Raw genomic sequence first — 21,646 nt, 5'->3', positions numbered from 1 at the left:
TATATTTCGTGCCCTTCTTATCTATTACATCTTATTTAATTGTTCTTTTCTTGCCCAACTAGGGATGAAGTGAAAAAAAAAAAATGATATGGGAAGGCATGTACGGTTGTAAATGAATGTAATGCAGCCTAGCCCGCTGAAGTTGGAGACCGTGTTTGTAAAATTGCAATCCGAGGATGGCACTACGATAGATCCGGAACATTCAATTGATTCTGGATTGTGTAGGATTATTATTATTATTTTTTTTTTTTTGAAGTGAATCAGAGTAGGATCGGTAAAAATACGAAGAGATTATAACTTTTGATTCGAATTGAATAATGAGACCTGTAACATATCAATTAAAAGTTTTTTTATGTCTATTGTTGGGAATTCTACAGAATTAATAGAACTATTTTCGATGTTCATCTTCAAATCAAAGGTTTCGATATTTTTTGTTATATCAGCTAATTTGTTATCCTTTGACTGAGTTATCTTGCTAACCAAGGAAACATTCTTAAGATTGAATGTGATTATTATTATTACATTAATTAAAATTTTATATTATTTCATTTTGTGATATGAAAATATAAATATTATTAAATGTTATTTACTAAATGATAATTAAATTAATAATTAATTTAAATTTATACATATAATAATATCATTATAATACTGAATGGCGACAATATATATAAAATTATTAAATTATTTGTATTTAAATGATCTGTTTAAATATTTTTTAAATATTTTTTCTAATTATTAATTATATATTATAAAATTTTAAGAATTTTTTAATATCATCCTATGCTGTATGATCCGATTTCGAATCTAATCTTAGACTCTAAATTGATCATGTATAGAATTTGTTCATTCGGATGGTCTAGTGGCTAGCGCATGAGGTGTTGTCATCATGAGTTCTGGGATTCGAATCTCGACAAAGTTGAGGTAAATCTCTCCCTTATGTGCTAGTCATTATTCCAAAGGCTAGTAACCGTCCGTGATTTATTTTCTCCGTGTTAGTCCAAGGACAAATTGATGAAGTCGGCAACAACAGCTGATAAAGATGCCCTAGCAAGAATTTATTAAGCAAAGACAGTAAACAAACAAAATAACATTCTTGCGTCCGGTATTCATTGTGGCAAAAGGCGAATACGTTCGCTCCCAACGCCCTCGTCAACCCCGTCCCAAGGTCAACACGGAGGAGGTAAATCACGGACGGCTACTAGCCTTTGGAATAGTGATTAGCACATAAGGGAGGTATTTACCTTGACTTTGCCGAGATTCGAATCCCAGACCTCATTATGACAACACCTCATGCGCTAATCACTAGACTCATCCGAGGGGACCTGCGTCCGGTATTCATGCAACATGCATTTGCTGTTCAATTTCGAACCAAAAAATCGTACTAACCTACCGGTTACGCAATCTGAGAAAAAATGCCCCTGGATTATGGTAAGCGGAGAGTGCACATATAAGTTTTCATGTATCTACGAATCTACAATTCAATTATTAGCTACACTCGTTATAGGATATTTTTCTCCAATGAACTGATTAGTCAAGCAGTATATCTGATGTTAGCTTTAAGAAAAAACACTAGCGAACGGCAACAATGGAAAATAACATGATTTCCTGCACAAGGTGGAACACTATTTTTACACATGACATGATGGGAACAAAGAAAATTCTTAGGGCAAACAAATGGTTGAAGCTTGAAGTACGTGAGAACGGGAATAAAACAACTATCTAATCGTATAGATGTTTTAGAAATCGCACATGGGCCCTTTAATTGACTTTTCAAAAAAGTATAGATATTTTCTACAATCGCTGGCAGACCCCTTTAAATGGGGTCTACATGTTTTCTAAAATGGCAAGCAGACCGAGTAATACATTTTTGTAAAAAAGTCTACATATTTTCTGATATCGCAAATAGGGTCCTCTTCTGCAGATGTTGGAAATCTCCAGTGCATTATTACAAAAAGTCTAGATATTTTCTAAAATCGCAAGTAGACCACTGTACACTTGTTAAAAAATCTAGATTTTATCTGAAATCACAAATAGGCCCCTCTTTGCACTTTTTACAAAAAGTCTAAATATGTTCTCAAATCACAAGTAGACCCCTATAATACACTAATCTCAAATGGGCCGCTATTATGAACTTTTCAAAACAAAATATAGTCGTTTTCTATAGGCTCCCCTTATGCAGTTTTGCTAAAAAGTCTAGGTATTTTCTAAATAGAAAATTAGATTCTAATCACAGTCAAATTTGAATACATTTAGATAACTTATTTTGAAGATACATTTAGATAACTTATTTTGAAGGCCTTCCCATTGCGATCTTGCAAATTTTGATTAACCTCTTTTTAGTTAGACTTTAAGTCATGTTGAGTTTGATTAACCTCTTTTAGTTCTATTAACTGCATGATAATTTTTTTGTTTAGTTTTTTTAACTTGTGACCGGGCTCGCCATTGAATGTACTGATTCTGTGTAGACTTGAACACGAGGCGATTGAATATCTGACGTTAAAAATAATAATAGACTCAAAATTATCCATGATGTATAAATTATACAATGTATGAGACTTTAATAAACTTTGTGACTAGATATTTAATTTAACATTGTTAACATCTGCAAAAATTAACTACACAAGGTTGCTCAGGCACATTGCATTAAATAGTTATCCTAATTTTAAACTCAAGTAGATTGACAACTACAAATGCTTTAGGGATATGGAAAGTATCCTAGATAGTCCTGTGATACCAAAAGCATTGTCGATTAGATAAATTAGTTTAATTTGCTGAAATCATTGACGAGTCCAAGTAAAACCAGTGCACGATCAAGAATGGCAGGAGAACTTCCAAGTTTATCAACGTCAATGGGAAACTCTGGGAGGTGCTGTGATGGCTAATATCTTTAAAGCTAGGAAACAGTCAACCATATCTATCTGCAGATAGTAAATTTATCATCAAAAACAAGGAGAAAAGTCATATAAACGAGGCTGAAGGAAAGATAATTGCATCACAATTTGCTAAGAAAGCTTACATCTAGAGTACATACTGCTTCCACTAGGAGGAGCTCCTTGATTCTGTAGAAACAGAACAATTCATAAGCGTCCAATGTAATGAAATACATACAGTTTGTATAGCAAAACGAATATGAAAGTAATCAAACAAACAAACAAGTAAAGCAGGGAGCTTTTACATCTTTCAAAAAAAGCAAAAAAAGGAATTAAAATTTACCTGAAAGTTGTGACGAAACTCGGGTACTGCATGAGAACCTGCTGAAGTTCAACATATCAAGTCGTGTCCGAAAAGCTAAAAGTGCATATGCATCAGCAAAGAAATCACGTACCACTAAAGTAACCAGTATGTGTGTGGGGATAGTATGGCAGAGAAGGCCCAGCTCCAGAAGGGTACGTTCCATGGCTATACCAAAACATTAAATTTAAAAGAAAGTATAGGTTGCTCAAATTGATAATATTATTATGGTTAGATGAACTGACCTTAAGCTGGAAACTGGGAGAGATCTGTTGAGACGGGGATGAGGATATCCTCTAGTGTCAGAGTATGAAGCGTCTTCTCCCTGCAGCAAAAGTAGTATGTCAAGGATATGATCAGGAGAGATCAACTAGGCATTGCACTATAAAACAGTTATTACCAGAGATGAGAAGGGACGTTTTCCTCCAGTCATATGGGGATAATCTTGTACCATATGACCTGGTTATACAAAAATACAAGTGAAACAGAAATAAACCCCCAGCTAATATAATACTGAAACATTCAATATCAAAAAACAAGTAGCTTGTAGATCACAAATCTTTAAAATGTAATCACGTAAAAAAAATGTTCATAATGATCAACTTGTTCAAGAAAATAGGAAAGCAGGCAGCATCAAAAGGTTGTGTATATGGGAAATAGACAAAGTGATTTATCTAACTCCACCCAGCAGTAGTAATAAGTGGGTGATTGGAGCTAATAATGACAGGCCAGATTACCAGGCCAGGACTATAGAAAATGAAGACAATGAAAGAAAATTCAAGAATAAAAGAGCACAACCAAAGAGGTGCATAATCAAAAGCCCACAAGGTAAAATAAATCTCCAAATGAGGGAAATTTTGATGATTAATTTACTCTGCCTATCATCTAAACCTCAACATTTGCAAAAGTCTCAATCGTGATTAAATAGTCTCCGTTCTTAATTGAGTTTCAATATCATTGTGCCACTTTCCGGTCCAAGTATCCATTACGTAAAACACATGAAGGCCTTTAGCTCAACATGTAAGAATTCATGTGTTTTAGGACAGTGGCTGAATGATAAAACATATCTGGGAAACATTTTTGATATTTTTACTTATTATGTACTGTAAAATGTTTTTGTCCCCATTAACATCAGCTTGTTACAATCTTTGATGAACAACCAGACACAATTAGCTACATGATTTCTGAATCTCTTCTAATAGTATAATCCACTTTACGCTTCAAAACCAATATGAAATGAGGTTTTAACAGTCTCAAAACAAACATGCCCACACATATATCATAATGGTTAGTATATCATACTTATCATCAAACACCAAAATCTTTCAGATGGTTAGTAAATAATCATTTAGTATATTACTTGAGTTTGTATTATTAGCCTGTAAGACATTTTATCTAAAAAAGGAATATGCAAATAAATACTTATGGGAGAATGGAGAGGGGAGGGGGATGAATTGTGTAGATTAAAAATATATCATTGGAGTCATTTTCCAAAAAGAAACATAACACAATTTCATCCCATGAGATACCTCTGCCATAACCACCTTGTCCATGTTCCCAATGAGCTTGTTCTCTCAAAACTTGAAGGAGTTCATTGGAAGTAGAAGTCCTCCTATCTCCACCAGTAATATTATTATCTGCTCTGAAAAAACTTCTCTTGTGTGAAGAAGCAATTGTCTTCACCTCACCTATAAGAATGATTCGAGGTTAGCATCATATATCATTGGATTTGAGTTAAACGAATCTTTTCAAGAACTTCACTAGTATATCTAAAGTTACAGTCACTGACAAAATTAGCACCAAAAATATGGAGCAGGAAAATTTACAATTATCTGTTAATCAAATTTTACTAACAAAAACTTGATTGACAACATACAGAGAGAATAATTTTCCATTCTAATGCCAATTGGAAAACTTCAAAAGAATGCATATTGCCTATATTTAGAAAGAAGAATAATAAATCAAGCTAACAATTAAGGATGAGAGAAAATTTATCATATTGCTAGTGTCAAAGAAAAGAAATGTGAATATTTAGGTAATATTATCTGCATGAAATAGACAATTCAACAGCCTGCAACACAGGGGAGCTCCCATTTGGCGAAGGCAAGTTCTGATCCAAGGACCTAGACAACGGCTTCAAGATTCTTAACAACTAAATAGTAAGCACTTTCTAAATGAAAACATTATTACAAACTATTCAACGAACATTTTACACAAAATTCAACTTTGGAGATTCAGGAGTCATATAGTGGTTCATAACATAGGTCAAATGAGATTACGAAAACTTCATAGAAAATGATGGGTGGTAAAAGTATAGGTATTGTTTCCATATTAAAATTAATCTACAAGGTCATGATTTGTTAACAAAGTTATTCGACAAAAATTTGAGAATTAAGATAACATGTTAAGTATCCCCTCAAGTAAAGCATCTATAGATGGTCTACGGAAGGATTCTATAGTACAGCTCAGTAGTGAGAGGAGGGGGGTGGTGGTTCATATAATAAAAATTATTCAAAAGTCCAATTGGTTCTAAGAGCATCCACAATGGGAGCTCCCATTGTGGACGTGGCAGGAGCTCCCTCCCATAGTGGGAGGGAGCTCCCTCGTTTTCGGGAAGAAGCGGCTCCCAAAACTGGGAGCCGCTTCTTCCTTCCTTTTTTTAAAAAAAAAGGAATAATTAAAATAATTGTTTTAATTTAAATTAAAACAATTAATAAATTTTTTATTTTAGGTCTTTTATTTTAAATAATTTAGATTTATTTTTTATTTATTAATATTATTTAATGGTAATTTATGAATTTAAATTTTATTTATATATAAAGTAAAATATAATGAAAAAGTATGGGACCCATAAAGAAGTTGGTTAGAGGTTTTTTTTTATAGTGAAGAGATGTGTGAGATTTTTTACTTTTGACGTGGCACAGATGTGGCAACGAAGGAGCTCATGGAGAGGTTCCACAACAGTGGATGCCCTAAGTAAACAAGTTGAATTGATCAAAGAGAAAAGCATGAGGGATAGGGGTGTGAAAAGAACACTCTAGTAAATGTAATGAAAACTAATCTAATTGATTTGGATATTACTAATTTGATATCCTTACACAAAATTAATGAAGTGATAAAATCACAAAACCAACCCTAAAGAGTTGAGACAAACATTGACGAAATGATTAAGGATCAACAAAAGTTATATTGATTACAGAGGAGATTAATGAGTCACACCATAAGAGAATCACAAATTTTGTGAATACAACACTGATTGTCGAAAGTTGGCACCAAATCATACATAGCATCAATCAAGATGCAAATAATGCAGCTCAATACAGTCAAACACACATAAAGAAAAAAATCACAAGTAGGAAAGAAAAGCTAACATATGGATAAGTGTCATTAAGTTATAGCATTCAGATGAATTTTCCTACCAAGGAACAAATAAACCTTCAAATTTTGAAATATTAAACGCTCTCTCATACCTATGCTTAATTGGGATATTCAAGGATAGTGATTATCTAATAACACGGCAAAAAAAAAAGAACCACATATGCTTGAGCCCTACATTTCTCAAATTCATATCCATTGTTTTAAAGATGATTGTCTTAATGGTTTCAACAAGGGATTGCTTCGCCTAGTGTTATTAGGCGGTCTCTATTAGGAGGTGAACTTATAAAGTGGCCTAGATGGCTTAAGTGAGGAAAAAATCATTGTTTAAATAAATTGTTGGTTGATTTGATGTTAAAAAGTAATCATAGTTCTTCCAATTAGCCCATTGACAATCATTATGCACCTAAATCTCCTATCCCTCACAACTTCTGCTTCTATTTTTTTATCCAATGTAGATAGCTTGCATAAATTTTCAGCCATTTTCTGACCATCTTTGCTTTCTTCTCTTCCCTAGGTGTGCTCTCTCTCTCCCTCTCTCGTCTCTTTTTTCATATTCATTGTTAAATTTTTCATCATTTAATCTAAGCATAGATTTTTTTTGAGATTTTGTGTCTATTTTTGTTGGTTGTGATGTGAAATATGAAATGTTTCTTGTTATTATGTATTTTTTTGCTTACTGCTGACTTTTATGACTTTGTATTTGTGATTGTAAACATGTGTTGATTGATCAAGGATACACATGTTATATGCTTACATTAATACTAATCATTCTTAATTTAATATTCTTCTACCCCTATTTTAATATGATTTAATATCAATCGTCTAGGCCCTTGTCTATCACCTAAGAGTTAGGTAGTGGACCAGCCGCCTAGGCGCCAGGTAGTGGGCCTGCAATCTAGGCGTGCTAGATGGTGAGCATATCACCTACCTTATGGAACCCCAACTTTTAATCCCAAGTTCGTAGCACTTAATAGAAATGCAACATGACTGATTAGTTTCAGCTAGATCCCTATTATATAGCATGCATGCAGCAGATGTCACATGTGATAGAAGTTCTAAAAAGTAGCACACATGGAGCAAATGCTGGATATGTCATTTTTCTTCTAATGTAATTGATCCAAAGAATCAAAGGATAGCTGAGAACTATACAAACAAGAAGATACTTGTCTCAGTATTTACTCACGATGAGCAGTTGTGTAGCTCAGATCATGATAAGGTCGAACCTTGGGTAACTCATCATTATCTGATAGCAGTTTTCTATTACCATTTTATCTGGTTGTAGTTGTTGGTTGAAAAATACACTCACGAAAATTGACTACCCGAATGCTGTTTGGTCAGGATTCTAGCCACCAATATGATAGTGTAGAACAGATTTAAAGAATTAGCCCTCTTTGATTATGTCATATATCTCCAACATATCATTTCCAATAGTTTGTATGTACGTTGAATAATTTAATTAACTTGTCCCATGCTCAAACACAGGCATACAGCATATGAAAATATTCTTACCTAATTACAAGTATCATATAGAATAACAAATTATAACTAAAAAATATAACAAAAAAAATGAATATTAAAAAATGAAGCTTTGATGTAGAAATTTAGAATTGTATCATGCGACACTAAAAATATCATTATTGATAATTGATGTAAACAATTAAGTAATAATTAGATGACAGGATGAGATGATCATAACATACATAGAAACAAAACTTTCTAAACAATCCCATAGCTTAAATATATTTGTAAAAGATATTGTTATTTATATAAATAGTACAGATAAAGGTTGCTTTAACTATTTTAACTTAGGACATCAAAACTTACGTTGCAGTGGCAGGGTCTTTTCCTTGTTTGTACTAGTAGATTTTGAAGGCCCTTTAGTCTGCTTGCTCTTTTGCACAGGTTTAGCTAGTGATACTTTAATAGGCACCTACAAACCAAAAAAGTCCAGACAATTCAAAACAAAATAAACATAATATCCTAAGATGAACTGTACCTTAAAGCCATTCTCAGTTACATCCTCCTTGAATAACTCAATGCATGAAAGAGCTGCTTCTCGAGCAGTGAAGTTAACAAAAGCAAAATCTTTTCTCTTAGCTGAGTGAATATTGCGTGAATGGACAACCCGCTCAATCTCCCCAAACTTGCCAAAGAACTCCATTAACTTGGTCTCATTCCATGAAGATGGAATGCCCTCAACATATACAGATTTCACCTAAATCAAAATAATAATAAGATATCAATAGTAACATGACAGATTTCACAAGGAATCTCAACTAAGGAACCATAAGTTTAACCAGGAATTTACAGTTTTTAAGACCTCATCCATGACATGTTAGAAACAATAACGGTGTACCAGTGCTTGTTCTATGACAAGTGAAAACAGAATTTGAAGCGCCAATTTGTTTATTTTACAACAATGCTTATGTGCATGACCAGCATATAGGCAAGATACAATGATCAATTAGATATTCTGCTTTACCTTAAGACATTCTTGGCCATTTAATATGGTGAGTGACGTCCAAAAACAAGTGGCCAACATGTTAGAAACAATAACTGTATGTGCATGCCAGTGCTTGTTCTATGACAAATGAAAACAGAATTTGAAGCGCCAATTTATTTATTTTACAACAATGCTTATGTGCATGACCAGCATATAGGCAAGATACAATGATCAATTAGATATTCTGCTTTGCCTTAAAACATTCTTGGCCGTTTAATATGGTGAATGGCATCCAAAAACAAATGGCCACCCATAACATGGAACGGATGGATTTCAAAGAACTCAAGCCAATTTGACAACATAATTAGATCACAAAGAACAAGTGCAAAGAATTTAGTTATACAATTGCACATTATATGACAGTTGTCATCCATCTTTTGTGATGATTCTAAACTAACTAAAGAAACAATTCAGGAATGGCTATCACTATTTATAGACAATTAGCAAGTAGCACAATGATTTGAACCCCATAGCAATTTTGAATGTCAAACTGTGTACACAATTCTATCCAGCATCTTCACAAGCAGAGTTGCTATTCTGCAAAAAGAACCACATATGCACATTTACATCGTAAAGCATTGTTATACTCCAAAACCAAACTACTTTCAGAAATACCAGAGGGCTAGAACCAAAAGATGGAAAGATATCTAGCTCAAGATATGGCACCTTAAAACTTCCCTTCCTACTAAATATTTTAAATATACCTAAACAGTGTGCATGAAATTATCAGAACCTAAGAAACATACTCATGAAATGAACAATAGAATGTCATTACAAGAAAAAAGAAAGAGACCTTCTGCAATTTCTCATCATCAGGATCATTTAACGGCTCAGCCCAAGAAACAGAAATATTCCGACCTTTTCCAAAAATATCCTTTTTCTGAAGTTTTTTGTAAGCAATATGTGCATCTCTGTTAGTTTCAAGCTCAAGGAACACAAATCCACGATTTGCGTCTGCATTACGAGGATCAGGCATGACAGTGACCGTGTCAATATTTTCAATTCCAATATCTTGCAAAACCTTCAACACCTGCTCATAATTCACAAACAGACAGAGAAAATTGTCACCGTGAGGGGCAATGGATTCTCCAGTTTATAAGAATAAACTCTAAAACTTACATCTTCTTTCTTCCAATTCTTATCAATGTTTCCCAAATATATAGTATCATTCCCCTCAAGAGCAGCTGCTCCACAAAGCTTTCCACATATCTTCAGTTACATCAATACAAAAATTAGATTTACTACAAACCTAACCGCATAATGCAGAGCAAAAACATTTAAAAGTATCTTCCCCAAGAGTTAAAACATAAATATGAAAAGTGTGGCAGCTCAACTTTACATATTAAACATCAGCATAAAGGAAATTGGGAGCGAAGAAGCATAGAGAAATAAGAAGGAATAAGAAGTTGAACAAAATAAGATATCATCTAGTGTACTGATGTCTTTCATGTGATAGCATTAGGAAAAAATAAATTGCAAGACACACCAAAAAGTACAAGAGCATGTGGGCGAACATAGCAAAGACAGGCATAAATAGGCAAACAAGACACAGTTCCCAGGGATAAAATAGAATACTCAGACAAAAAGGATCAACTGAACCCATATATATAGAGGACACCAAGTCACCTTAATACATGTTATCTGGATACCCCATATGAGATTCATTATTGTCATCTAAGCCCATACATTCAAGCACAATATAACTATTAACTCTAACACTGCCATCGACATGGAGAATAGATATTAGTAGTATTCCATTTTGTTACATAAAACACAAAGTCTCAACAAAAAAGAATGATTAGATGGTCAACAAAAATAATGAAGGCACGATGCTAGTACAGTTGTTGAGAAACTTTGACAATGCAATAATATGGACTGAAGTTGGCAAGTCAGTATGAGCTTCAAAATAAAACCTTGAGAGCATAATCTTCATCTTTAACTACCCTCAAACTGAAGATACTACAATATGCTAAGGACTGCAAAGATAGAGATAAGTTGTGAGAGGGTACAGAGAAAAAATAGAAAGCTTTTGTGAACTAAACAGAGGGAAAATAACAAAAGAGGTTAAGTGTGCTTTTGTTGGTTCTTTTTCTTATTCCTTTTTCTTGGCTTGTTTTCATTTGCATTGTGTCTGCAGGCTTTCCTTGGGCTGAGATCAAGTTTTAAATTTTAAGTCATGTCAGGTCTCCGACCAAAATAGTACATATTTTCTTCAAAGTATAAATATATACAAATAATAGATAACATCAATCGGTATAATTAATTAATTATATATAATTGTGTAATTAGCTATATTTAATTGATATTAACTATATATAATACTATAAAGGGCAACCCGATGCACAAAACTCCCACCAATGCACATCCCAGGGAAGGATCTATTGTACGCAGTCTTACCCTGCTTTGCAAGAAGTTGTTTCCGAGACTCGAACTCGTGACCGGTCACACGCTAGCAACTTTACCATTGCATCTAGGCTCCCTTCAACTCTATATATAATACTATATTCAATTAATTAAACCATGAAATAGTTATATAATTAACTATAGAAAAATGATATGCACGGCGAAAGAATATTAGGGAAATGCTTAAAGATAGACACATAAAGTGATGGACTCACAAAAAGTGAAAATGGTGGGTTATGAATTTATGTGTCTATCCCTAGCTTTTCTCTGAGATTTTTTCCATGTGCATATCAATACTCTTAACTATATATTGAGTATATTTAATGTCAATTATAGCCAATCATATAAATCATATATGATCCAGTCCGGAATCTGAGTCGGATGGAGGCCAGCGGAGATGACGTCGGTGTTGACAGAGTGACGACTTTGACGCACCTGGTGTATGCACGTATGAAAAGCAAACCCCCACGTGGAACTCTCTGATCTATAGTATGAGGACCGGTAGTACCTGAACTCTGCACACACTAAGACAAGCACCCGGAACGTTAGAGACCAGAAACCCAAGAAAAAGTCCTCGGCGCAACCTTCCGATGCTCAAGTCAGGTCCTTTTTCCCTAGAAGAACAGTGTACGATGGAAAAAGAACTATTGAAGACGAGTGTGTATGCGCACGTACCTGACTAAGAGGACCTCCCTTTTTATATGATGCCGCATACCTTCAGAGTCTGTCGATTGTCAGAGAATGTCGGGTGTTAGGGTCTGTCGGGTGAGAGAGGATGTACGGTGGCCTCCTATTGGTGGAAGGAAGGTTCTATTCACAAGTGATAGCAGACCATGGGAATATTCCACATATGACAGTTATTCTCTGACAGGAGGTTACGATTTTTGACATTGTTGTCGCTTAGCACTTTTCGTCACGCCCGAGTGTAGCTACAGACAGCTCAGGATGACCGTTCAGATGTACCACTTGGCTTGAGTCTTGATGAGGAGGATGAGCTATGGCGAGGGACCAATCTTTCACGCCCTAATCGCTGAAAGGCCGGTCGAGAGTTATCTTAGTGAAAGTACCAAAGCCCGAGCTAGGAAGATCTGATCAGTCGGGGGCAGGCCTAGGTACTAGTCCAAGTTTTTGTCTCACGCATTGGACCTGGGGACCTGCCCTGCCTATGACCAACCAAGAATTATGCGGCTAATGACGTGAGGCGGTCCAACTCCCTCTTTCTCCTGACTGTTGACTACCACGTATCCTTGACTTCTGATTGTCATGTCCCCTTGACTTCTGACTGTCATGTCTCCTTGACTTCTGACTGTCATGCACCCCTTGACTATTGACCACCTAGCTCTATCAAGCCCCTCCTTTACGCACCGTATCACTATATATCCTGATTATATATAACTATATGTAATTACTTAACTACATATAACTAAATCTAATTAATTATATATAATTAATTAATAACAATACCTAACTGGTCCCTAAAGCAGGGAAATCGTGATCACGACTCCACCACAACACATTAAGAGACTTCACAGCTCATTACTCACCGTTGTTGAATCTCAATGCTAGCAAAGCCGCAAAAGTCAAAATCACCTCTAGCTTTCTTCTCTTCCTCAAATTTCATGTAAGCCATTTGCCTTACTCCTAGGGCACCTTCCTCCACTGCTTAACAGATATGCCTTCTCATCAAAATCTCAATTTCATTGATGATTTCTTCCTCATCTTCGCTTCCCCTCTCTAATTTCAATTCTGAACAACTCCTCTCTCCATACCATGTTTCGTGCCTTGGTGCAAAAGCAGAACGATAAGTGTCATCTGTGTGAGGTGGCATAGCTCGATACATTAAATTCTAGGTAGCATATCATGATTTCTCTTGATTGCACGTTGTATACATTGACCTTTGAACTGATAGCATGTTGCTTGAATTAATTAACTTTACCAGTTGTTAATATTCATAACTATTATGTATTGCTTCGATTTAGATCATCACAAAAAAAACTATTTCTATTGATGGCTATTGACTATATCATGCATACAATAAACTATGAGATATATATCTTCAGGTTGGTTATCATGTCAAGTTTATTCAAGCATTATGTTGAAATTAATGCAGCTCTCTATGTTGATAATTATTCCACTTGTGTGCTCACTTTTAATTAGTTGATTGGTTAACGTTGTTGTTGTTCTTTAAGCATGTCCATTTTATTTTTGTTCGCATATTTTATAGTGAGTTGTGTTAGTGAAATATTGTTTATGAAAGTAGTTAAATCCATGATATTTGTTAAAGTTGATTGGCTAATCACTTATTCCAAAAGTTTGAGATATTAGAAAAGGAACCAGTTTATATATTTATATTGTTAACACTCCCACTTCATGTGTGGGTGGATACTTGACTTAATTGGCCCAAAACTGACCACATGAATTGAATAGATTTTTTTGATATATGTGTGATTGAACTTATAATCGCTTACTCATTGTGGCAAAAGGCGAATATGCTCGCCCCCAGCGCCCCCGCCAACCCGTCCCAAGGCCAACACGGAGAGGTAAATCATGGGCGGCTACTAGCCTTTGGAATAGTGACTAGCACATAAGGAAGGTATTTACCTCGGTTTTACCGAGGTTCGAACCCTAGACTATAATCGCTTACTCATGTACCATACTAAGTTGATTGGCTAACTAGTTATCCAAAAGATCATATCATTAGGGAAGAGACAAATTTATATATTTATACTGTTAATAATATTGCAGTAATGTTTTAGCTTTTGATGTGTATATATATTTTGGAGAAACTATATTCACAATGGCAAAAATTGGCGTTTCAAATCAATAAGAAAGTAATCAGCCTTTTTAATAATGTGATTTTATTAAGAATGAAAGTGTCATGCAGTATAGGCAACTTCCAATTAATGAAAACATACTCTGCCTCAAGGCATGACAATTTAGGTAAAAGAAGCCAATGTACAATAATGTGTCATCAAATGGCATTAAGAAAAGATATAAACTTTTAAGTCCAAGGTACCTTGATGAGGGAAACTTTTATCTCACATTGGCTAGAGATAGAAGTCATAGAATAGATATAAGCTGTCAGGTCCTAGGCGCATTGATGAGGGAAAGTTTTGTCTCACATAGATTAGAGATAGAAACCATCAATTGTTACATGGTTGATGGAATAAACGCGCGGATTGACAAAAGGAAAACCTGAGTCTGGACCCTAATGGGTACTTGAACCCAGGAAATTTTTATAGATGAGATTACAATACACTCTTACACACTGGACTGAAAGATTTAAGGCTTAGTAGTACTTCGAGTTATGCTCGCATGTACTTCTAAGCAGACGAGGGGTGCTATTTATAGAAAAATGAATCTAAGGGATAAGATCAAAGTTGCCTTCGAATCTTATCACTTAATCATCCTTTCTATCTTTTGCCCCATTATTGGCCTTTGTCGGCCATTACAAACCTTTTTACAAGATAGACTCCATTATTGACATAGACAGACATGACAGATTCCAATCCTTTTAAAAGGAACGGCTCCCCGAGGCTCAATTCCCTTTATCAATCAATAAAGCTTTTGACAATAGGGTTTTGATTGTCCTTCCCAGAATATCTTTAGTACTGTCATTGGCATTTTGCATTTCTTCCATTGAGTCACAGACTTGGCTCAATAATTGAAGTTGGTGCTTTGGCAAAGTTACTTTATCTGCTATGTGATGGACTATTCTTGATAAGGCATCCACCAATTCATTATTGGCTCCTTCAATGTGTTCGAATTCAATATTAACCCCAGTTCCTGTAATATAATCAGTGAAGGCTATCCATCTGACACGCGAGAGCTTATTGCTTGCTGATTTATTGAAAAATTTGATAATAGCATGACAATCAGTCCTCAAAGTTATCTCCTTCTTGTCTAGATAGTGGATCTTCATAGCGGACAAAGCCTCCATGCATGCGTGTATCTCTGCATCAATAGTGGATTTGATTACAGCAAATTTACCACTAGAATAAGCGCATACCTTTTCAGTCCTTCGGGAATCATATTTTGCCATCTTCCACTTACAAACCCCTCCCCATCCCTCCATGCTTCCATCTGTTTCAATAATTATGTAAGCATGTTCAGGGGGTAATTCAAGATCTGGGAGAGTTTGTACAAGGGACTTAATTTTCCTTATTATCCTCCAATCTGAAGCCTTGAATCGTCTGTCTCCATGTGGCGATGTCTTTGAGTAAAGTGGCCCAAGAATTTTGCTTAAGTTTGGGATGTGTGATCTGGCATAGTTTAGAATCCCTAAGAAAGACCGTAACCCCTTAAGGGTTATTAGGGATTTTTCATCAAAATCAATGATTTTCTTAATAATGTGCTCCTGTAGCCTGATCTTTCGATTACCAATAATGACTCCCAAAAATTCTATCTCAGGTTGTGCCACCTTCATTTTTGTAGGAGAAAGAATTAACCCTTCCTTTTGGCAAATATTGATCAACTTATTCAGATGGGTGCAATGTTGTTCCTCAGTTTCAGAAAAAATTAAAATATCATCAATATAAACCACTAAAAAGTCTTCACAACCTTTAAAACATTCATCCATCTTCCTCTGAAAAATAGCTGGTGCATTTTTTAGACCGAATGGCATTACAAGCCATTCATATAATCCCTGTGGGACTAAAAACGTCGTCCATGGTATTGACTCTTCTGCCATCATTACTTGATGAAATCCATATTTTAAATCAAATTTTGAAAAGATTTTGCTTTTACCAATCTTTTTCAGAATAAGGTTAATCCCAGGCAAAGAATATTGGTCCTTGTAAGTGTTGTCATTTAAAGACTTATAATTAAAAACCAGACGCTCCTTTCCTTTCTTTTCTTGTCCTGTTATTGGATCAACAGTTGTTCCTGACTGAACTATAAAGGCCATAGTTCTGTGTCTACTGGTACTAGGACGAATAACCTTTAATCTGAGTAAAGCATCCACATGAAATTTAAATGCTGACTCCATTGCAGGAGTAATATGTTTTAAAGGTTTGTCCTGTATTGTTAAATCAGGATTAATAATTTCTAAGGTACAAAATACCTTATTTTTGGACCAATATTTGAGTGGATCGTCCCCAATATAACCTGCTTCCTTGAGTCTTTGAAATGTAGAGAAATATCGAGATTTAAAATCAATATTCATCATAGCATGCTGTGATGCACATTCTTCATAGATATTCAGGTATTCATCTTCATTTAATTCTTCATAGATGAAGAATATTGAAGATGAATACCTGAATATCTATGAAGAATTAAATGAAGATGAATATCTATGAAGAATTAAATGAAGATGAATACCTGAATATCTATGAAGAATGTCACAGCATGCTATGATGAATATTGATTTTAAATCTCGATATTTCTCTACATTTCAAAGACTCAAGGAAACAGGTTATATTGGGGACGATCCGCTCAAATATTGGTCCAAAAATAAGGTATTTTGTACTTTAGAAATTATTAATCTTGATTTAACAATACAGGACAAACCTTTAAAACATATTACTCCTGCAATGGAGTCAGCATTTAAATTTCATGTGGATGCTTTACTCAGATTAAAGGTTATTCGTCCTAGTACCAGTAGACACAGAACTATGGCCTTTATAGTTCAGTCAGGAACAACTGTTGATCCAATAACAGGACAAGAAAAGAAAGGAAAGGAGCGTCTGGTTTTTAATTATAAGTCTTTAAATGACAACACTTACAAGGACCAATATTCTCTGCCTGGGATTAACCTTATTCTGAAAAAGATTGGTAATAGCAAAATCTTTTCAAAATTTGATTTAAAATCTGGATTTCATCAAGTAATGATGGCAGAAGAGTCAATACCATGGACGACGTTTTTAGTCCCACAGGGATTATATGAATGGCTTGTAATGCCATTCAGTCTAAAAAATGCACCAGCTATTTTTCAGAGGAAGATGGATGAATGTTTTAAAGGTTGTGAAGACTTTTTAGTGGTTTATATTGATGATATTTTAATTTTTTCTGAAACTGAGGAACAACATTGCACCCATCTGAATAAGTTGATCAATATTTGCCAAAAGGAAGGGTTATTTCTTTCTCCTACAAAAATGAAGGTGGCACAACCTGAGATAGAATTTTTGGGAGTCGTTATTGGTAATCGAAAGATCAGGCTACAGGAGCACATTATTAAGAAAATCATTGATTTTGATGAAAAATCCCTAATAACCCTGAAGGGGTTACGGTCTTTCTTAGGGATTCTAAACTATGCCAGATCACACATCCCAAACTTAAGCAAAATTCTTGGGCCACTTTACTCAAAGACATCGCCACATGGAGACAGACGATTCAAGGCTTCAGATTGGAGAATAATAAGGGAAATTAAGTCCCTTGTACAAACTCTTCCAAATCTTGAATTACCCCCTGAACATGCTTACATAATTATTGAAACAGATGGAAGCATGGAGGGATGGGGAGGGGTTTGTAAGTGGAAGATGGCAAAATATGATTCCCGAAGGACTGAAAAGGTATGCGCTTATTCTAGTGGTAAATTTGCTGTAATCAAATCCACTATTGATGCAGAGATACACGCATGCATGGAGGCTTTGTCCGCTATGAAGATCCACTATCTAGACAAGAAGGAGATAACTTTGAGGACTGATTGTCATGCTATTATCAAATTTTTCAATAAATCAGCAAGCAATAAGCTCTCGCGTGTCAGATGGATAGCCTTCACTGATTATATTACAGGAACTGGGGTTAATATTGAATTCGAACACATTGAAGGAGCCAATAATGAATTGGCGGATGCCTTATCAAGAATAGTCCATCACATAGCAGATAAAGTAACTTTGCCAAAGCACCAACTTCAATTATTGAGCCAAGTCTGTGACTCAATGGAAGAAACGCAAAATGCCAATGACAGCACTAAAGATATTCTGGGAAGGACAATCAAAACCCTATTGTCAAAAGCTTTATTGATTGATAAAGGGAATTGAGCCTCGGGGAGCCGTTCCTTTTAAAAGGATTGGAATCTGTCATGTCTGTCTATGTCAATAATGGAGTCTATCTTGTAAAAAGGTTTGTAATGGCCGACAAAGGCCAATAATGGGGCAAAAGATAGAAAGGATGATTAAGTGATAAGATTCGAAGGCAACTTTGATCTTATCCCTTAGATTCATTTTTCTATAAATAGCACCCCTCGTCTGCTTAGAAGCACAAGCAAGCATAACTCGAAGTACTACTAAGCCTTAAATCTTTCAGTCCAGTGTGTAAGAGTGTATTGTAATCTCATCTATAAAAATTTCCTGGATTCAAGTACCCATTAGGGTCCAGACTCAGGTTTTCCTCTTGTCAATCCGCGCATTTATTGTGTGTGTGTGTGTGAGCATCAAAACGAACAACACCTCCTACGCCCATGGGTAGATTCGATGTGAAAAATGGCCTTACAATTGCCAATAACTATATGCATTCAAACAATAAGTACACAACTTGGGAGTCTGTTCAAACATGTTTTTAGCAACTAAGTGGTTTTACTAATTGTATCTTCAACCCTAAGAAATATCAATTAGAAACTGTTTTGAATCCCTACAAATATAGTGAACAATGAGTTTCTAGGATTTCCTGCATATACTAGATTGTGCACTATTTGAAGGAGCATGAGAGTAATATATACAGCAACCAGGATCAACTTTTCGCTTCTCAGCTAATGTTCCATTCTGTAAATTCTGGAATATATTGATTGAACTGTTAATATGAACAAAACAAACAAATAACCTATGTCTTTCATTCTCATGAAGAAAAAAAAAATACCTCCTTAAATCCTTAGCCTGCATGTTAGGGATAATATTTATGGCAATATACATCTCTATCTTTCTTTGCTATCTATTCATCTGGAAGTATTATAGCATACAATTATAATGTCAGGGCTCAGAATGAAATTACCTCGACTTTAGGAAATTCAGAGACAGCCTTTTTAGCTTGTGCAGGATCCTTATACCTCAAAAAAGCATACCCCTTGTTCTTCCCTGTTTGACCATCCATCATCATTCTTACTTCCATAATTTCTCCCACCTTCCCGAAGACCTCCCTCAAATCCTCCTCCTTCGCAATCCTACTCAACCCCCCAATAAAAATCTCAGTTTTTCTCCTGTTCTTTCGATCAGAAATTCCAGCCACCTCATCCGTAGAAGCCACCACTGCCTCAATGTGACCTTCCTCCTTATCCTGCTTCCTTTGGGCATCATTCTCCTTATCCTGCTGATCTGACATCCCAGCCATCTCATCCCTGGCCGACACCACTGCCTCATAGTAATCTTGCTCCTTATCCTGCTTACTTTGAGCGTCATTTTCCTTATCCTGCTGTTTGGGCATCCCAGCCATCTCATCCTCAGCAGCCGCTACTGCCTCATTGTGACCTTCCTTCTTATCCTGCTTCCTTTGAGCACCATTCTCCTTATCCTGCTTCTCTGCAAAATCATCCTTCGCGTCCTGATCCGCATGAACATCCTTTTTCTCGTCACTACGTTCCCTCTGAGAATCGTTCTCCCTACCTAGATCATTATTCTCGGCCAGCATGGCATCTCCTGCCGCAACATCAGAAGTAGGGTTACCAGGCCCGATTTCAGTAACTAGGGTTTCTTTGTCGGCCGTTTCTGTCGGCGATTGCGACGAAGCCGAATCCTTCTTCGCTAAAGAAACCACCTTTGGGACGATTTTCTTAATAATTTTCTTCTTGATAACCTTCCTCACCCGGACAGCTGCCTTCTTGCCAGATCCAGATGCCTCCGCAAACTCCCTCGGAGGTGCCTCAACGGGATCCTCCGACACCGACGCCTGGGGTTCCGCGACGGTGATCGAAGGGTTGGCGTCGGCTGAAGTTCCCGAAGGTTCCGCTACGGCCTCGACAGCGGCAGCGGGGGTTTCGGGGGACTGGAGGACGGAGGCATCGGGGGCAGGGGGGTCCGGGGTAGGCTGGATGAGCTCGGAGACAGGTGTTTCGGAGGCGATGGCGGAGGGGGGCGGGGTGGCGAGTGCGGGGGCATCGGCGGAGGGTGTGGTGGGACTCTCGGAGGCGGCGACGGTTTTGGTTCGGGATTTGGGGGTGGTTTTGGGGGCGGTTTTGACGACGCGCCTCCTGGGAGGCATGGCGTTGGGGTTTGGGTGGGATCGTCGTCGATGATGGAGGAGGCGAAAGGAGGAGAAAGATTGATGGATATTTATTATACGTGCCCTTGTAAAGTAAATGGTAACGAAATAATCAACGAATACGCTAACCAATAAATAAAAGTATTTACAATAGACTGTTTTGCCCCGGGCTGGCAAGACGACCACATGTCTCCGAGATCACTTTTTTATGATCCAGGGGATGTGTTATTCATATTTATGATCGTATCGTGATCATGATCCGATCATAAATAATTGCAATTTCTTCCTGGGTTCATCATCCCCATCAGATTATAATTTTTGTTCGGAGTGGTGGATAAGTGGTCAGGTTATTGAACGACGAGCGAGGGTGTCCTCCGAACGGCCTTTGGCTGCCCACTCCGAACAAAAACTATAACCTAATGACGATGATAAACTCAGGAAGGGATCGTAACCATTTACAATTGGATCATGACTACGATCCAACTATAAATATGAGTGGCACATTTCTTACACCATAAAAAATTATCCAAGAGATCTTAGGCCACCTTTAATAAATTAACGAATAATTTTTTATAAGTAAAACTGATTTTTGTGAATTCTTTTAATTTATTTTAATGATAGGTGAAAAAAAAATTAATCAATATAAATGGATACATAATACCGACTAACAAGGAAAAATTTACCTACAGTCCCCATTGACAAACACAACTTTGTATGCACTCCCTATTGGAAAAAAATTTTGTTTTCACTCCCTAGTCTAATATACTTACCTAATTACCCCTGATATTTTAAGTATAAAAAGTCTAAAAATGAGTATAAATAATTCTCTTAAATTCAGTACATTAAATTAGAATCTAGTATATTTTCTATCAAATTGAGTACGATTCTTTTTCTATCTCAATTGGATGAAAAATATATTAGATTTTCTTTAAATGATACTCTATTGGATGGAAAATATACTGAATTTTCTTTAAATAATATTCAATTAGATGAAAAATA

General features: G+C 36.0%; 1 protein-coding gene across 2 annotated transcripts; it reads right to left on the bottom strand.

Annotated features, from left to right (window-relative positions):
* Window positions 1-2,559: 2,559 nt before the first annotated feature.
* On the bottom strand, window positions 2,560-20,720 carry LOC121995670 (protein gar2-like). Of its 2 annotated transcripts, none has more exons than XM_042549404.1 (12): window positions 19,445-20,720; window positions 10,235-10,324; window positions 9,909-10,145; window positions 8,609-8,827; window positions 8,437-8,542; window positions 4,764-4,922; window positions 3,635-3,693; window positions 3,480-3,559; window positions 3,329-3,402; window positions 3,217-3,257; window positions 3,020-3,062; window positions 2,560-2,921 (listed from the first exon to the last, which is right to left on the bottom strand). In XM_042549404.1, the coding sequence occupies exons 1-12, from the start codon at window positions 20,645-20,647 to the stop codon at window positions 2,908-2,910; spliced, it is 2,325 nt and encodes a 774-aa protein (XP_042405338.1). In that variant the 5' UTR covers window positions 20,648-20,720; the 3' UTR covers window positions 2,560-2,907. The 2 variants fall into 2 exon arrangements, with proteins under 2 accessions (XP_042405338.1, XP_042405339.1); XM_042549405.1 differs by having other exon boundaries at window positions 3,217-3,254.
* Window positions 20,721-21,646: the final 926 nt, after the last annotated feature.

This window comes from Zingiber officinale, chromosome 6A (assembly GCF_018446385.1).
Source record: "Zingiber officinale cultivar Zhangliang chromosome 6A, Zo_v1.1, whole genome shotgun sequence".
In the NCBI taxonomy this organism is placed as follows: domain Eukaryota; kingdom Viridiplantae; phylum Streptophyta; class Magnoliopsida; order Zingiberales; family Zingiberaceae; genus Zingiber; species Zingiber officinale.
This window is presented reverse-complemented; position numbering and strand designations above follow the sequence as displayed.

Excerpts from the sequence above, each read along its gene's own strand:
- LOC121995670 (XM_042549404.1), bottom strand. The coding sequence starts at position 20,647 with ATGCCTCCCAGGAGGCGCGTCGTCAAAACCGCCCCCAAAACCACCCCC. Across the intron at positions 8,828-9,908 it reads ATGATGAGAAATTGCAGAAG|GTGAAATCTGTATATGTTGA; the intron begins GTCTCTTTCTTT and ends ATTTTGATTTAG. Across the intron at positions 3,063-3,216 it reads AGTTTCGTCACAACTTTCAG|AATCAAGGAGCTCCTCCTAG; the intron begins GTAAATTTTAAT and ends CTGTTTCTACAG.